The sequence below is a fragment of the Dermatophagoides farinae genome, chromosome 6, assembly GCF_024713945.1.
Source record: "Dermatophagoides farinae isolate YC_2012a chromosome 6, ASM2471394v1, whole genome shotgun sequence".
Classification (NCBI taxonomy): domain Eukaryota; kingdom Metazoa; phylum Arthropoda; class Arachnida; order Sarcoptiformes; family Pyroglyphidae; genus Dermatophagoides; species Dermatophagoides farinae.
Genome location: NC_134682.1, coordinates 1,992,835 through 2,008,278, shown reverse-complemented (window position 1 = coordinate 2,008,278; position 15,444 = coordinate 1,992,835). Strand labels below are relative to the sequence as shown.

Below are 15,444 nucleotides of genomic sequence, written 5' to 3'. Positions count from 1 at the left end.
CAAACAAACAATTCAATTGGCGGTAAAAATGCTGTTTTAACAACTTGCTCGAAATTCATGTGATTCTAATTCCTTCAATCATTGAATCATAGATGTCACTATAGTATTGAACTACAGTTTCGAATTATATAGCGGCTTTTTTTTTACTGTTCCATTTTCATTGGATCACAACCAGAAAAAAAATAATAATAATCAAAACAACTCACACGGTATCCACTGGTAACGACCGAATACCGAATCGGACATTCGAGCTTTCAAAGTTTTTGTTATTATTATTATTATGATTATTGATCCTGGATCATGAACTCCTTTCAACATAAGGTAAAGTTTTTGTTTTAAAAATGACAAATTATTATGTTGATATAACTTTTTTTTTGTATATATCATTATAGAATGCTATCTTTAAACGAATACATGCCGATTGTAAAAATAAATGTCTGATTGTCTATTATGATTCGATTTCGGAACAAAAACAAATTGTTTCGAATCAAAATTGTAAACAAATGTAAGAGATTTTCAAATTTGAAATTTATGATCACATCATTATCATTGTTTTGTTTCGCAATGTTTAGTATTAAAATCAACAAACCGGCTAATAAAAATCTAAACATTGAAAAAATTGCACGAAAAATAATACGAAAAAGTCATGTGATACCACAACTTCATTACTATGAATTAGTTGGCCAACTAATCGAATTGGATAGAAAATGTTCGATATCACCTGTTCCATATGATTCACATCCATTATCAACTTATAATTTTCTTAGCTTTAATCTTCGTTCTGATGTTATTGAAAATTTGGAATCAACAATTCCAGCATCGGCCATATCAATCAAAGATCTGGATAGCTATATCGAACTTTTATATGAAGAACTCGATGATAAGATTAAAGGTGCCTATCTCATACTCAAATCATTGTCACAGGTCGATTGTCTTATTGAAAATCTTAGCCAAAATGATACATTACTCTGTGCATTGAGTCGAGTGTTTCGTGAAGATGGTAAAAAATCACTTGAACTTTCCATTTGCATTGCTTGTATATTTGGCCATTTTAGCAAATATTCAGATTTCCATTTTGCCATCACAAATGTAAGTTGAATCAGTCAAATTTCAAATCATTGATTATTATTATTATTATTTTTCTGCCAGTACAAAGTTGGCTCCACATGTTTGGAATTAATTTACTATGAAATGTTACGGCAAGAATCATGGCTAAAAGAATTGATAAAGGCACGTGAAAATTTAGACAATCATAATGATGATGGTGATAATAATAATGATGACCGTAGCGAATATGAACTTCTTTCCTATTCACATCAAGCATTGATCAATAAGCAAAACATTTTTTTCCGTTATTCATTGTACATTTTATTGAATATCAGTGAAGATTTAAAATTGGAATATAAAATTCATCATAAAGGAATCGTATCAATTTTGGGCAAATTATTGGAACGTAATAATCAAGAACTACTTTTGATTGTCGTATTGTTTTTGAAAAAGCTATCGGTTTTTGTTGAAGATAAAAATCAGATGAAAGAATTATGTATTTACAAAAGTCTAACGCCATTACTCTATTTGGATAATGAGTTGCTCATTGTTAATACACTTAAATTATTATACAATCTGATGATTGATAGAGATATTCGTGTATATTTGTTTCGTGCCGGTATTGTACCGAAATTGATTTCTTTTTTCCTTAAAGACCGTTATACTTCTGTTATCGTTTCCATATTCTATCTGATTAGTTGTGAACAAAAATTTGTGCCCATATTCAAAACGAATGAACAAATGATTGATTCGTTGGTAGAGAAAATATTCACTAATGTTGATTATAAACCGATCGTTATTCGATTGCTAACAAATCTGGCCATAAATGAAGATATGGCAGCCATGATGATCAATAAGAACGGAAATCGTCTACATGAACTGATTGGTTCAGCCATTGTTGATAACAATGTTCATCTATTACGATTATGTCGAAATATTACCTGCCATTCGAATGATGATTCAACATTTAATTCGACCACTGTGAACAGTTTATTCGAATCAATTAAACAAACAAATGCTTCACCAGAAATGCAAATAGAATGTGCCTCTATTCTGGCTAATCTTGCCCCCACCATCCTGGATCATTGGGTTCGTCTGTTTGAAAAATATTCATTCATCGATTTCATACACAATTATCGTATAACGGATAAGAAAACAAATCATTCTGAAGCATTAAGCTATCTGTTGAATATGATGGCCAAAGCATTATCGAATGACAGAGAATTGGCTGATTATCTTATCGATAATCAAATGGTCGATTATCTACTCAATCTGATAAATTGTAAGTATTTTTTTTTTGCTAAAATTAAATTAAATTAAAGTAACAAATTTTCTGTTAACAATTCAAGTGAATCAAGAAAGTGATCAAATAGTTTCGAATGCAGTTTATTGCCTATATGTATTGGCCAAACAATCAGATGATCAAAGACGAAATGATTTATGTCAAAATAATAGTAAGTTAAAACAGAAGTTTTTATAAATTTTTTTTCAATCAAATCCAATAATTTTTTTTTCTTACACAGAACTTACCGATTATTTAATCGAATTAATGTATGATAAAAATTATCGAATCAAAACTTTATGTAATTTTACATTGGATTTATTGGCTGATTGTGATACTCAACAAGCTCATAGCTTAGCCGACCGGATATGTTCAGAAAAATTCAATGCTCACAATAGTAAATGGTTGAGTATGGTAAGTGTACGATCCAATTCAAGTGAATCGAAATCATCTATTGGAAGATATGTTCATCTATCCGGATCTTTTTCTTAAAATGGACGTCCTATGTGATTCGAGTTCAGAAAATCTTTCGGATGAAAATGTCAATTAATCAATCTGGAAGAATGTAATAGTAAAAAAAAAAATTATAGTTCATAGATGAAACAGAAAATAATGAGATTGTCAATGAAATAATCATTGGTTTTGAGCTACAAACAATACATGGCTGGTTCTATTTATAGACACTCAATTGATCTAATGAAACGTTCGTAATAATTAATATCTATTCAATGGCTCCGAATGATCACCGAACTTGTTTGAATGATGAAATGTGTGCCGTCCATTCAACCGATTCGAATATCGATCTAGTAATTCAAACATTATTGATCGATCGAATGATCCATATGAAAACGTCATGATCGAACGGACAAGTTTTTTGTTTACTTCGTATTCATGATACATTCATTACTCATCCATCCATCCATATATGGTGACAATGTTGGCATCGAATTTAATCCGATCGGATAGCCAATGGCTAATCATTGTATTATTACTATCGATTCTATACATTCATCATCATCAAATCGAATGTTCTGTGTTTAAATTGGTAAGAAAAAAGAAATTTCTTGAAGGTTTTCTTGTCGGTTTCCTCATCGGTAGTGAATATGGCAATCAAAAAGCTGGTTCAAGATCACCTCCACCACCCCCACCGTTACCACCACCTGCTCCATCACCGATTTAGTAAGTGAATCAAATATTAATAAATTAATCTAATCAAACAACATTTTTCATATAGTGGTGGCGGCTATGGTTCATCACCAGATTTTGGTCATTCAGGCCTCGAATATCGATCACTTATGTCGTCGAAAAAATATGATCGTAACTATTGGCAAAGAATGCAAACTAGACCAAGACGTCATCGACAACAACGTTCTAACAGAAAAACAAAACGAATAAAGAAAAAAATCTCACGAATACCATTTTATTTGAATTGGCTAACAACGCAACAAGAAAAGCAATATATTAAATGACATTGACAATTCTTATCTTATTATTATTATAAAATTAAAATAATCTATATTAATCAAAAAAAAATAATAGTAACAATCATTAAAATTGGTTAAGAATAAAAACTAGACTTTGATTTTGATTGTATTAGGAATATCCATCTCCGTATGATATTCATCAAGGCCAACTGTAATAGGCATTCTAATCAAATGATTTTGAACATTATAATCTGGAACAATAGGATCGAAGGCAAATGTTTTATGATAACTGGCGAGAATTTTTCGTTCAACACCCATACCATCAATAAGCATATGATCATCATGAATAGTAACCGTAGTGAATGCTTCAATATCTGGTGGTGTTTCTATAATGCCATGCAGAACAATATAATGAACATTACCATCATATGCATAGCCACAATTATGTGCATGGCCATTAAAATAAGCTACCACTGATTCATGACGATTAAAACAATCGATAACTTGATCATAATTCCAAAGTATTGAATCCCAGCCACAGGATTCTGGATGTAGGCCAACATGACCGAATACGATGACCATTTCGTTCATAAGATCCGATTCAGTTAGTTCAGCATCCAACCATTGTAATTGTTCTGGGCTTAATGCTCCATTCGATGATTGAAATCGTTTATCAGCATCGTTTAAATCCTTATCACTGTCCCATACATTCCAATCATCACAATGATGATATGATCGTAATACGTTTGATGCTAGCTGATATTTTGGATGATTTTGATCATATCCCAATACGCTTATGTCATAAGTATCTAATGATATGAATTTAATACCAGGTCGAGGTTTGAATCGATAATACAATGTTTTCGTATCAATTCCATTCACATTCGGATGAGAAACATTCAAACTTTCATGTACACCATGATGGAAAAGATATTCATCGAACAAATGACAAAGTTCAGATCGGTTAAAATTATAAAGTTCGTGATTTCCAACCGTATGAAAAGTAGGCATTTTAGCATTGTTTAAAAAACAACCTAGCGTACGATCAATAGCTGAACGGCTACAGATTGATTTGCTTAATGCATCGATAATATCGCCCAATTGAAGGATGAATCCAATAGGACAATCGCCATCCGATCTGCCAATAGATTCCCAATATTCGAATGCTTTTGTCACTTGTTTCAATGAATTTCGATAGAATCGTGTTTTAGTTGGATTATACCAGGCTTGTTTATCATCATTATCAGCATATTGAACATCAGCAACGACACCGAATCGAAGCAAAGGTAATTTTGATTCAGTAATGATAGGATTCATTGTAGACAAACCAATTCTAGTATGATGAAAATGTTCACTTGTGGACCAATAATTGAATCGAAACAACGGCCAAATGGAGCGATTCCAACGATGGTAGTGATGGAAATTGTTTACAATTATTTTGATTCGTCAAAATGACTTTGAATTTTTTTAGAAAATAAAAATAAAGCTGTCGTTAAGCAATAGCAAAGGTATACATGATTGAAAAAGGAATTGTTGCCAGCTTAACAGTAGGGTTAATGAATAATAAGGATGATGATGATGATGCCAACATTGTTTGAGACAAAATTCAATAAATGTTCTAAGCGATATATATACGGAATGAATTCATCAAAAAAAAAAAAAAAATTATAGAGATGTGCTCATCAGCATCTAAATCGAAAGAGAAACAACAACAACAAAAAACAAATAATGCTGAAATGATGAGAAAGCAAATAGCGTTAAGATTTATCAAAGTCACTGCAAAATTATGCAAGTAACAATCATACTGCATGCATTGATATTCAGTTCGATTCAATTATGAATTGAATCATGCCATGAGGAGGATAAAAAAAAGGAGGAATTTCAATGAATTTCAATTGTCACCATCTAGTGTTCAATACATGAAAAACTTGTCGCCAAATGTGATTATTTCTTTTTAGGTCCAACTGTTGTGTGTGTGTGTGGATTGTGTTTATAAACACGCATAAACATTATCCCAATTTTAATCATCACGTATCGATTGATTGATTGATCGATTGCTGGTGATAACCTTGTTCACACACACACAAAAACATCTATAGATTTCGAATCGAATCAATTCCATGAGTTTAGTATACTCATAATAATCAACAAAAATAACAATAACAACAACAACAACAAAATCCGAGACAGAATCTTCGAATTTTCAATGTGAAAAAAATGTTGTTTCGTAAAGCCTTGACAAATATAAATGGTGGTTTGTTGCCATCATTCATGCGTAATTCATTACGTGATACATTATCACCAGCTACGGCTTATTTCATTTCTAAACGTCATATAAATCTTCAAGAATATCAAAGTAAACAATTGATGGAAAAGAATGGACTGCAGATACAGAAATTCCGTATAGTATCCGATTTAAGTCAGGTAAAAAATATTGTTGCCGATGAAGCTTTGAAAGCAAATGAATATGTTATTAAAGCACAAGTATTGGCCGGTGGTCGTGGTAAAGGATATTTCAAAAATTCCGGCTTTAAAGGTGGTGTTAAATTGACCAATAATAAAGCTGAAATCGAACCGATTGTTAAAGCAATGCTTGGCGATTATCTTATCACTGCACAAACGACCAAAGAAGGTATTCTGGTCAAAAAGGTGATGATTGCTGAAGCTATTGATATACAAAAAGAACTTTATCTGGCAATCCTTTTGGATCGAGCTAGCGGTGGACCCATTATTGTTGCATCACCAGAAGGCGGTATGGATATTGAAAAGGTAGCCGAAAAAAGTCCTGAAGCTGTTCATAAATTCCCAATTTCAATCAGTGAAAATTCCAAAGATTTGGAACGACAATTGGCATTACGAGTGGCCGGCGAAGGACTTGGATTGAATGGTCAACTTAAAGAGGATGCGGCAACCGAAATATCAAGTTTATATCGAATGTTTTTGAAATTAGATGCGCTACAAATGGAAATCAATCCATTGGGTATCACCACACAGAATCAAGTGATTTGTTTCGATGCTAAAATGAATTTCGATGAGAATGCAATGTTCCGTCAGGATTGGATGAACCAAATTCTCGAGGAAAATTCAGGCGAAGAAGATCCTAGAGATCGATTGGCCCGAGAATACAATCTAAATTTCGTTCCAATGGATGGTAATATTGCATGTTTAGTTAATGGAGCCGGATTAGCTATGGCCACAATGGACATTATACATCGTTATGGTGGTAGTCCAGCCAATTTTCTCGATGTTGGTGGTTCGGTAAATCAGGCTGGTGTTGAAAGTGCATTCAAATTGATTATGACTGATAAAAAAGTGAAGGCAGTTCTGGTCAACATTTTCGGCGGTATTGTGAATTGTGAAACGATCGCTAAAGGATTGATTGCTGCTAAAAATCAATTAACCGTACCATTGGTTGTACGATTAGAAGGAACAAACGCAGAACAGGCTATTAATCTGATCAACACTGTACCGGATATTATATCGGCAAAAAACCTTGATGATGCTGCACAAAAAGTGGTCGGATTTACTAAATCAACATAGTTATTGATCGTTAATTATATTTTTTTTTGTACCTGGCCAAATGTGTAAATTATTCACAATAAGAATTGACTTGGTTCAAATTCTTTCGAAGAGAATCCATTGTTTTTTCGTTTGTATTTGTTCACGTTTTTTTTCATAAAAATTATCAAAATAAATTTTTGCCTATGGAAATATATCTTATCACTTCTGATCATATGATAATTACTATGGTTATATTTTTCATCTATGATTCAGATTATAAATCGGTCAGACAAGTGTCCAAATTTTCTTAGCACACATATGGATTACTATGGTTGGTCATATAAACTTTCATGGCAAAGCCAGTATCAGGGCAATATTTGGGTAACGATTGATTGGAAACCAAATCTATATTTTATCATTTTTGGCAGATTATTTTATCGATGTATAAAATGAATGCCATTTTAAATTAAATCTAAGGCCTGAATCAAATGAACAAGGTTTATCGATCAAATGTGGTTGAAGTCTTTCATATTATTTTTCATTAATCGTTCTATATTTTTGTTTGTCATCAATGAATAAAATCATCTGAAAGATTGAGAAGCAACCATGATCAAAGTATATGTGTTTGTCATTATTATTTTTGCTTTGATGATTCATTTTGATGATGGAATTCCATTTCTAGAGACCGAATGGTTTCAATCATATTGGACTATTTCGATACCGATTGCCATAGTTTATGTTGCTTTGATCGTTTCGTTGCCGAATTGGATACGAAAGCCAATTAAATGTTTGGAATATCTGCGAATATGGAATTTCACATTGATGATCTTTTCGGTGATGGCCACTTATCGTTTGGGTATGAATTTTGTGGAGAAAATTTATCAACGTGGATTGAGGGCATCCTATTGTGATCGGGATTATCATCATGATCGCCGTGTTTATTATTGGTATTTCCTGTTTGTAAGCTCTAAATTATTTGAAATGGGTGATACAATATTCTTGTTGGCACGTCAAAAACGTATTCGATTCATACATTGGTTCCATCATGTATTAACAATGATTTATTCATGGTATATTGCTGTCTATCTGCCGGCAATTGGACGATGGATGAGTACGATGAATACGGCCATACATTCATTAATGTATGGATATTATTATCTTCAAAGCTGTCAGATTCGTTTACCTGGTTCCGTGGCCATCACTGTGACCATCTTACAGACATCACAAATGTTTATCGGTTTGACCATTAATTCATTAGCTTTTTATGAGAAATGGATGATAACGGATAGCAATTGTTCAAATGGTGGTTATACGGTTGAATCTGGTCTTGTTATGTATATCATCTATGTTGCACTGTTTACTCATTTATTTCGAAAAGAAATGAAAAGACATTCACTTAAAAATCATGTAATAAAAAGAGCTAAACTTACCAACAAATAATTAATAAACGAAAATAATTTGTTTTGAATAAATCATTTTATTAGAATTATAGTTCTCTTTCATTCATGTCAAAATTGCTCGGAAATTTTTCGACAAAACAATTTTTCTGAGAAAAATTTCTCATCACAACAATGTGTACGTATTCGTTTTGAGATTGATGATTGTTTTTGTCGATTTTTTTTATATATAAATTTTTTGTAATTTTATTTATCAACAAATGGATCAAACAAAATGTTTTTTACAAATTATTCATACAAACAACAATCATCGAAATGTCGATGGATCCAATGGATTGAGAAACGATGGTAAAAGTAGACAACTTTCATGGAAACTTCGTGAGCTAGTCGCATCAATCACCTGTATGAGAGATTATCTACTAGCCAATAAAAAAGATTATGTCAACATATAGTAAGTCTATTCCAAGTTTTTTCTATATTTCCACTAGCCAATTTAATATTATTATTCAAGCAATTCAATTCTATATTTATCCTCGGCAATGACCGATGAGGAACGTGATCAAATCGATAAAGATGTTCAAGATTTTGTCAAATTGGGAAATGATGTAATCAAAATATTACGTGTTGAATGTAAGTAAGATATAGTGTTAAATTGATGATAAAGTCGAATGTACATTTGTTATTCATTAATTTCAGTGAAATCAAGGACCACCAATCAACAATTTGAACATGAATTGAATGCAATCAATCTGGTCGAAATGTATCTACGATCCATCAACGATATGCACAATAAGAATAAAGCTTTGCGATTACGAAGAAATCTTTATACACAAAAATTTTTTCGCCTTAATAAATCATTCACCAACAGCAATAATAAAATCGATGGTATTGATGGATCATCTTCATCCGATGATCAGGTCACGGGCAAAATTATTAAGATCAAGAAAGACATGAAACCATCCAATAAACGTATCGATGGCCAGAAACAGGTTAACAATTCAAATTTGAATGTAAAATCATTCTATAATAATGAATACCATAATGAATCGTCTTCGAATAAAGAACAAATTAATTCACGATTAGCACCCGAAGAACAAAAACAATTTCAGCTAGAAAGTAAACAAATTTATGATCAAATGAATTCGATGAATGAAGAAGTGATGAACATAACAAAAAAATTAACGGAAATATCTAAATTACAAGAATTGTTTTCAGAAAATGTTCTCAAACAAGAATGTGATCTAAATAATTTAAATCAATCGACCATCACATCGAATGAATCGATACGTGAAGGTAATGAACAGCTACGCGAAGCAATGCGTAAGAATGCCGGATTTCGTGTTTGGATACTATTTTTTATCACAACACTTGCTTTTGTCGTTTTATTTTTGGATTGGTATAATCCATGAAATGAAAATAAATTGATTTTTTCGAAATTTAAAATTTTTTACTTTGCCTATTTCAATGCATGTTTACTATCCATTTGTGTGGAAATGGTGATGACCACATGAGATGCTTAGTGTGTGTGTGTGTGTGTGTTTGTTTGTCAAATAATTAAATCGATTTTCATAATAATGTTCCAGATAATCGAATTAACTAAACGGATATGTATTCCATGTCGATATTTCAGTCGAAATGTTGATATGCACGAACTGTTGTTATTATTGCTGAATCGATGTATGTACAACAAAGTTATCTATAATGCTGGCCTATTCATCATTGTTACCTCAGTGGAAGGCTATGAAATACTTTCGGCGATTATGAACAAATCCGATTTATTCGTCAATTGTCGTTTCCAATGTTTAATATTCAATCTAATTGAAGGTGAAACAATGGTGGCTAAAATTCAGGAATGTACACCACAAGGTGTTACATTAAATCTGAATTTTTATAAATCATTAGCCATCGATTCGAATTATTTGCCTAATCCATCAAAATTTGAACATAATGGCCGCCGATGGGTATGGATCAAAAAGATTGGCATTGATGAACATTATTTCAGTATCAATGTCAAAGAAGATGCACGGTTTAAAGTGTTAAAAACACGATTTAATCGATTCAATCTGCTCAATCAACAACGAGTTATTGAACCTATGATAACAATGGCTACATTTAAACAGGATTTATTAGGACCGATTGATTGGTGGATTCGATAATTATCTATTTTTTTTTTGTTTTTTTAATATACAAGAAAAAAATTGTAAAATAAAATTTATTTATAACTCAAAAAGTTCTAATTGGAATAAATTGCATATAAAAAATAATCCAAACTGACATTTGAAGTTGCATGGATCTATTTTCACACAGATATTTAGGTTTTTTAAATCAAAATAGTTTCCCATCTGGTTTGAGTTTGGCGCGTTTTGATTTTAGAGCTAGATTTTTTGTTTTTGTCTGAAAATTGTTTTTAATTAATCATGGAAAATTATTTACATTGTGATCCACAAATTAATCCAAAATTTTGTTCCATGTTTCGTCTGATGGAACAATGTTCATCAAAATCATTGGAAACATTTATCGAACAATTGTTGAACACATTTCATTATGTTCGTTCTGAATATTTTCGACGATTAGTGGTACAACAAAATGATCAAGAATATTGTGATTCTTTGAAAAAACAAAAACGAACCCATGTGTTTTTTAAATTTATACGAATTCCTTACATTGAACAAGTGAATAATGATCGACATTTACAACCAATTTTTCTTTTTATTAAAAAAAATTTCAATCTAATACGTGCTGCCACTTTAGAGGATTGTAATATTGAATTCAATGTCAATGTCGATTTTGTTCAACAATATTGTCATCCAATTTTGGAATCTCTACATTTTCTTAAACGATTTTTTATGATGATCATCCATGATGAAATGCAAGATTCGAATGTTAATCCTGAAAGTACTAAATGTGTTTTCATACTGAAAGAAATGCGACAACTGTTATTGTTTGTCGGTCGACTATCACAATTTGAAACAAAATTTCAAGAATTTAGTTTTCATCGTAAGTCCGATTCTGATAGCTGTTTTTATCATCATTTTCATCTTACATTACAGATATGGTCAACATATTTAGAAATGTTATTTGTTTTGAAATGTAAATCGACCAAATTTCATCATCGAATCTTTTCTGAATGTAATCTATTATTAATGAATGATACGGCCAATAATGATTTGTTTTTACAATGTTCACGTCTATTTCTATACGATATCTTATGTTTTAGTATTGAAAGATTTAATCAAAACATTCAAGATGATGAAGATTTTTCTTGTTATATACAACCAAATTCAACATTTACTCCTTTTATATGTACATGTTTTCAACAAGTGTTTTTAATGTTAAAGTTTATGATGAATTCTAGTGATAATGATAATCAATTCCAATCAATATTGTTCGATATTATGGCTTATTTTGATTCGAAAAATATGGATAAAATGACAATGACGGCTCGTGAAGAAGTACAAATCGAACATTTTAAATCGATTACAATTGAGAAATATTTCGTAAAAGAATTTGATCAATATAGTATTTGGCTTTGGTCGAATCTTGTTCCATTATTAACCATTGATCTGAATGAATATCAAGCAGTTACATATAATCACAATAACATTCGAAATGAGATACCAACTAATATTGTGAAAATTTATCGAACAATTTTACGTGAAATTGATTGCCGATATCCATCGATTAAAACGTCCAGCCTAATAGGCAAGTGTCGTTTGATTCCGACTTTAATTGTTTGTGCTATACGATACAGTCGTTTCATTTCGGATCCATCAATCGATTTGGTCATTTTATTTATGGATTTCTTTCTAAAAAGATTCAACTATAAATTCTCTCTACAATCCAATGTAAATCTTTTGGATAATGAAATGATTATGACCATCAAAGATGGTCAACAATGGACCGATAAAATTCACGAAATAATCGAATTACATGATGATATTTATCAAAATAATGATAGTTATAAAATATTTCTATTCTATTTTCATCAACAGATGAAAAAAATTCAACAAATGAATTCAGAAACGAATCGTATGAAAAATCAATTACAACAAATCGAACGAACAATGATGATGAGTTATCAGAAAATTGTTAGCAAAATAGTCGTCACATTGCAACCGAATTTTCTACGATCCATTCAATCAAATGGATTCTATCGAATTGGACAATTATATTTAACATTAATCGATGCTCTACCAACGGAACGATGGCACGAACATAGTGATCGATTGTTGAATCCAATCAAAGAACTACTGAAAGAAAAACGAACATTAGATTTTCAAGAAATTTTACTAAAATTTTTTTTCGCCATATTTCACATGAAACCAATTGTTGGTGAAGAAAATCGAAAAATTGCAATAATTTTGAATCGATTTATTAACAGTATTCTATTGGAAAATATGACATTAATCAATCCAAGAAAACATTTTATTCAAATTATTAATAATTATTTCAATGAATTAACCATAATGTTAACGAAATCATCTGACCAATTATTATATTTTTATGATGATCTAGTGACAAAAATTGAATTAATACAAATGTATAAACGTTTTTTATCATACGAAACACATCAATCAGATCGTTTAATTGTAATGGAATTTTTCAAAAAATTACTTAATGTTTTTTATGAAAAAATTATTGTTTACTATAAACAAACTGAACATCCATCGCCATCAACATCATCATCATCTGATCATAATATCATCATAAACATTGATAATCATTATCATTCATCATTATTTGATAATATAATGCAATCATTAATAGAATCAATGATTGAAATGATTAAATTGGAAATGATTATTGCCAGCCAAAATCATGAAAATGAACCGGATGAAATTGTTGCCTGTATTGCTTGGAAAATTACTATAATAAACATAATAATAATGTAAGTGCATATAAATAAAATGAAAAATATTTTCATTATTTTTGCATGCGTCATCGAAAGGAAAGATATATCCCAAAAATGTAAATTATTTTAAAATTTTTTTTTCTCGATTTTTCCAAAATAACAGCAGACAGCAACAACAACAAATTGGATGTAAAAATTTAAACATTATCGATTTATTATTATCATTTCAAGGTCAAGATTCACATCATCATCATCATAATTCTTCAAATAATATTGGAAAATGTTACAACAACAATGTCGATGTATTTCATTTGCATTATCTTCATCTTTTGTTCAATGATAATTTTATGGTAGAGATATTAAAATCAATCAATAGTGATAATGATTTAGCACAAAAATTTGTGGCCACATGGTCCAAACTTTTGATCACTATCGATGATGATGATGATGTTAATAATGATTGTGAAGCGGATACAGAAAAATATGAAAAATTACTAGTCATTTCTCGTCATATTTTTCGTTGGTATATTTCACGATCTGAATCTGATTCTATTGTTATGCTAGATATACGAATAATTTACGAAAAATTTCTAACCATTCTATGTGATCGTTTTGACTCGACACCAAATTTGGAACGAATCATACATATGAATCGTGTGGATCGTTATTTTAGACCAATGATTATAAAATCACAACAAATTCTAGCCACTATAAGCCGACGATATAGTGCAATGACGAAAAATGTTTTTATCAATCTTCCTATGAAAGATGTTCGATTAATGACACGAATGTATCGAATAATAGCTGAGCTTATTTCAAGATTATCTCGTCAATCATATATTGTGGGCAAATCAGATTGTCTTCTTATCATCATATTGGAGAACTTGATCATTCTACCATCGAATAGTCAATTTATTCTTCAAATCAAATCATTATGGCCATCTTTGTTTCGTGAATCATTTCCAATGATTTTTGAAGGTCTTATTGAATTAGATCCAAATGATCCATATCTTAATCGAAAAATTCGTCAATTAATTTTAATGTATTTGCCTGTAATGAGCCAATATCTTAACTATACTGCAATCAAAGTAAGTTTTAATTAGCTTGAATTTTTTTTTTGCAACTATTATCTTGATCACCATATAATGATGAACTTTTTTTCTCAATCAAAAAGACATTGATATCTAATCGTAGTATCAGAGTATATGAAAATTGGCATGTGCAAATAGTTTCTTTATTGAAATCGATATTTCTTGTGCAACGTGAACCATCGATTACAAAAGATTTATATGAATATTTAAATCAATTTTGCCGATTGGATGAACTGTCATATAAGGATCTATTACGGTTATCAGAAATCATATTTCGTACAAACATTAGCGAATTCAATATTGGTCAACAATCCGATTATCGTATTGCGTTGTTTCAGACAATCATATCATGTTTGATACAAAGTATGAAAAAATCACATCGCAATATTGGAGATGGTGAAGATCCGGAAGAAGTTAAAATTTTCATTGAACAAGTAATTAGTCCGTTCATCAAGGCAAATGCACAAACACGGCCAGCAAAATTGTTTGAAGTAATCAAATTTCTTCTACCACCAAAAGCAAATAGTCAATGTCCTAGATTATTTCATGAATTTTGTCTAGAAATTAATAATCAAATGGATTATTTCGCAAGAATATCATTGGGTGCTAATCAATTGATTTTACGGTAAATGATTGGATGATGTTATTTTTTTGTTTTGTTTATCAAACAAACTAATTTTTTTTCTCTTTTTTTTTACTTTTCATATAGAAATTTACTTAAAGAATTTCTTTCATATTATAAAAATAAAAACTAAAATAGCATTGACGTTGAAAAAAAATCGAAATTCATTTCAGAATCGATAATGATGAAAATGAATGATGATAAAATAAAATAGCAGTAGCATCGATA

At 30.6% G+C, this 15,444-nt stretch overlaps 7 protein-coding genes across 8 annotated transcripts; 6 read left to right on the top strand and 1 right to left on the bottom strand.

The window, feature by feature from the left end:
• The first annotated feature begins 197 nt into the window (after window positions 1-197).
• On the top strand, window positions 198-3,389 carry Kap3 (kinesin associated protein 3). Its single transcript, XM_047057234.2, is given in 7 exon segments — window positions 198-321; window positions 393-505; window positions 573-1,089; window positions 1,150-2,329; window positions 2,397-2,501; window positions 2,571-2,772; window positions 2,774-3,389. Coding segments are annotated over 7 exon segments (2,244 nt in total). The 5' UTR covers window positions 198-300; the 3' UTR covers window positions 2,880-3,389.
• LOC124494099 (uncharacterized) lies at window positions 2,889-3,900 on the top strand. Its single transcript, XM_047057252.2, has 2 exons — window positions 2,889-3,508; window positions 3,564-3,900. The coding sequence occupies exons 1-2, from the start codon at window positions 3,255-3,257 to the stop codon at window positions 3,796-3,798; spliced, it is 489 nt and encodes a 162-aa protein (XP_046913208.1). The 5' UTR covers window positions 2,889-3,254; the 3' UTR covers window positions 3,799-3,900.
• Window positions 3,732-5,070, bottom strand: LOC124494090 (manganese-dependent ADP-ribose/CDP-alcohol diphosphatase). The gene has a single exon (XM_047057243.2). It carries the CDS (start codon window positions 5,068-5,070, stop codon window positions 3,901-3,903), a length of 1,170 nt encoding a protein of 389 aa, XP_046913199.1. The 3' UTR covers window positions 3,732-3,900.
• Window positions 5,071-5,970: 900 nt separating this feature from the next.
• On the top strand, window positions 5,971-7,464 carry LOC124494088 (succinate--CoA ligase [GDP-forming] subunit beta, mitochondrial). Its single transcript, XM_047057241.2, has one exon. It carries the CDS (start codon window positions 5,971-5,973, stop codon window positions 7,291-7,293), a length of 1,323 nt encoding a protein of 440 aa, XP_046913197.1. The 3' UTR covers window positions 7,294-7,464.
• Window positions 7,465-7,860: 396 nt separating this feature from the next.
• On the top strand, window positions 7,861-11,062 carry LOC124494093 (very long chain fatty acid elongase 6-like). The gene is made up of 2 exons (XM_047057246.2): window positions 7,861-8,601; window positions 11,027-11,062. The coding sequence occupies exons 1-2, from the start codon at window positions 7,861-7,863 to the stop codon at window positions 11,060-11,062; spliced, it is 777 nt and encodes a 258-aa protein (XP_046913202.2).
• Syx18 (syntaxin 18) lies at window positions 8,817-10,915 on the top strand. The gene is made up of 4 exons (XM_047057254.2): window positions 8,817-9,102; window positions 9,163-9,281; window positions 9,348-9,983; window positions 10,281-10,915. The coding sequence occupies exons 1-4, from the start codon at window positions 8,912-8,914 to the stop codon at window positions 10,805-10,807; spliced, it is 1,473 nt and encodes a 490-aa protein (XP_046913210.2). The 5' UTR covers window positions 8,817-8,911; the 3' UTR covers window positions 10,808-10,915.
• A 6-nt stretch (window positions 11,063-11,068) lies between the features above and the next one.
• LOC124494100 (uncharacterized) lies at window positions 11,069-15,444 on the top strand. Of its 2 annotated transcripts, XM_075732090.1 has the most exons (4): window positions 11,069-13,539; window positions 13,667-14,591; window positions 14,678-15,219; window positions 15,304-15,444. In XM_075732090.1, exons 1-4 carry the CDS (start codon window positions 11,069-11,071, stop codon window positions 15,347-15,349), a joined length of 3,984 nt encoding a protein of 1,327 aa, XP_075588205.1. In that variant the 3' UTR covers window positions 15,350-15,444. The 2 variants fall into 2 exon arrangements, with proteins under 2 accessions (XP_075588205.1, XP_075588206.1); XM_075732091.1 differs by lacking the exon at window positions 15,304-15,444 and having other exon boundaries at window positions 14,678-15,223.

What these genes read in the sequence shown, in the direction of transcription:
- LOC124494093 (XM_047057246.2), top strand. Translation starts at nt 7,861, where the DNA reads ATGATCAAAGTATATGTGTTTGTCATTATTATTTTTGCTTTGATGATT. An exon ending in TTGTTATGTATATCATCTAT is followed by an intron (nt 8,602 to 11,026) that starts GTTGCACTGTTT and finishes TTGATTTTAGAG; the next exon opens with CTAGATTTTTTGTTTTTGTC.
- LOC124494090 (XM_047057243.2), bottom strand. Translation starts at nt 5,070, where the DNA reads ATGAATCCTATCATTACTGAATCAAAATTACCTTTGCTTCGATTCGGT.
- LOC124494100 (XM_075732090.1), top strand. Translation starts at nt 11,069, where the DNA reads ATGGAAAATTATTTACATTGTGATCCACAAATTAATCCAAAATTTTGT. An exon ending in ATAATAAACATAATAATAAT is followed by an intron (nt 13,540 to 13,666) that starts GTAAGTGCATAT and finishes CCAAAATAACAG; the next exon opens with CAGACAGCAACAACAACAAA. An exon ending in GCTAATCAATTGATTTTACG is followed by an intron (nt 15,220 to 15,303) that starts GTAAATGATTGG and finishes CTTTTCATATAG; the next exon opens with AAATTTACTTAAAGAATTTC.
- LOC124494099 (XM_047057252.2), top strand. Translation starts at nt 3,255, where the DNA reads ATGGTGACAATGTTGGCATCGAATTTAATCCGATCGGATAGCCAATGG. An exon ending in CCTGCTCCATCACCGATTTA is followed by an intron (nt 3,509 to 3,563) that starts GTAAGTGAATCA and finishes TTTTTCATATAG; the next exon opens with TGGTGGCGGCTATGGTTCAT.
- Syx18 (XM_047057254.2), top strand. Translation starts at nt 8,912, where the DNA reads ATGGATCAAACAAAATGTTTTTTACAAATTATTCATACAAACAACAAT. An exon ending in AAAGATTATGTCAACATATA is followed by an intron (nt 9,103 to 9,162) that starts GTAAGTCTATTC and finishes TTATTATTCAAG; the next exon opens with CAATTCAATTCTATATTTAT. An exon ending in AGCAATGCGTAAGAATGCCG is followed by an intron (nt 9,984 to 10,280) that starts GATTTCGTGTTT and finishes GTCGATATTTCA; the next exon opens with GTCGAAATGTTGATATGCAC.
- LOC124494088 (XM_047057241.2), top strand. Translation starts at nt 5,971, where the DNA reads ATGTTGTTTCGTAAAGCCTTGACAAATATAAATGGTGGTTTGTTGCCA.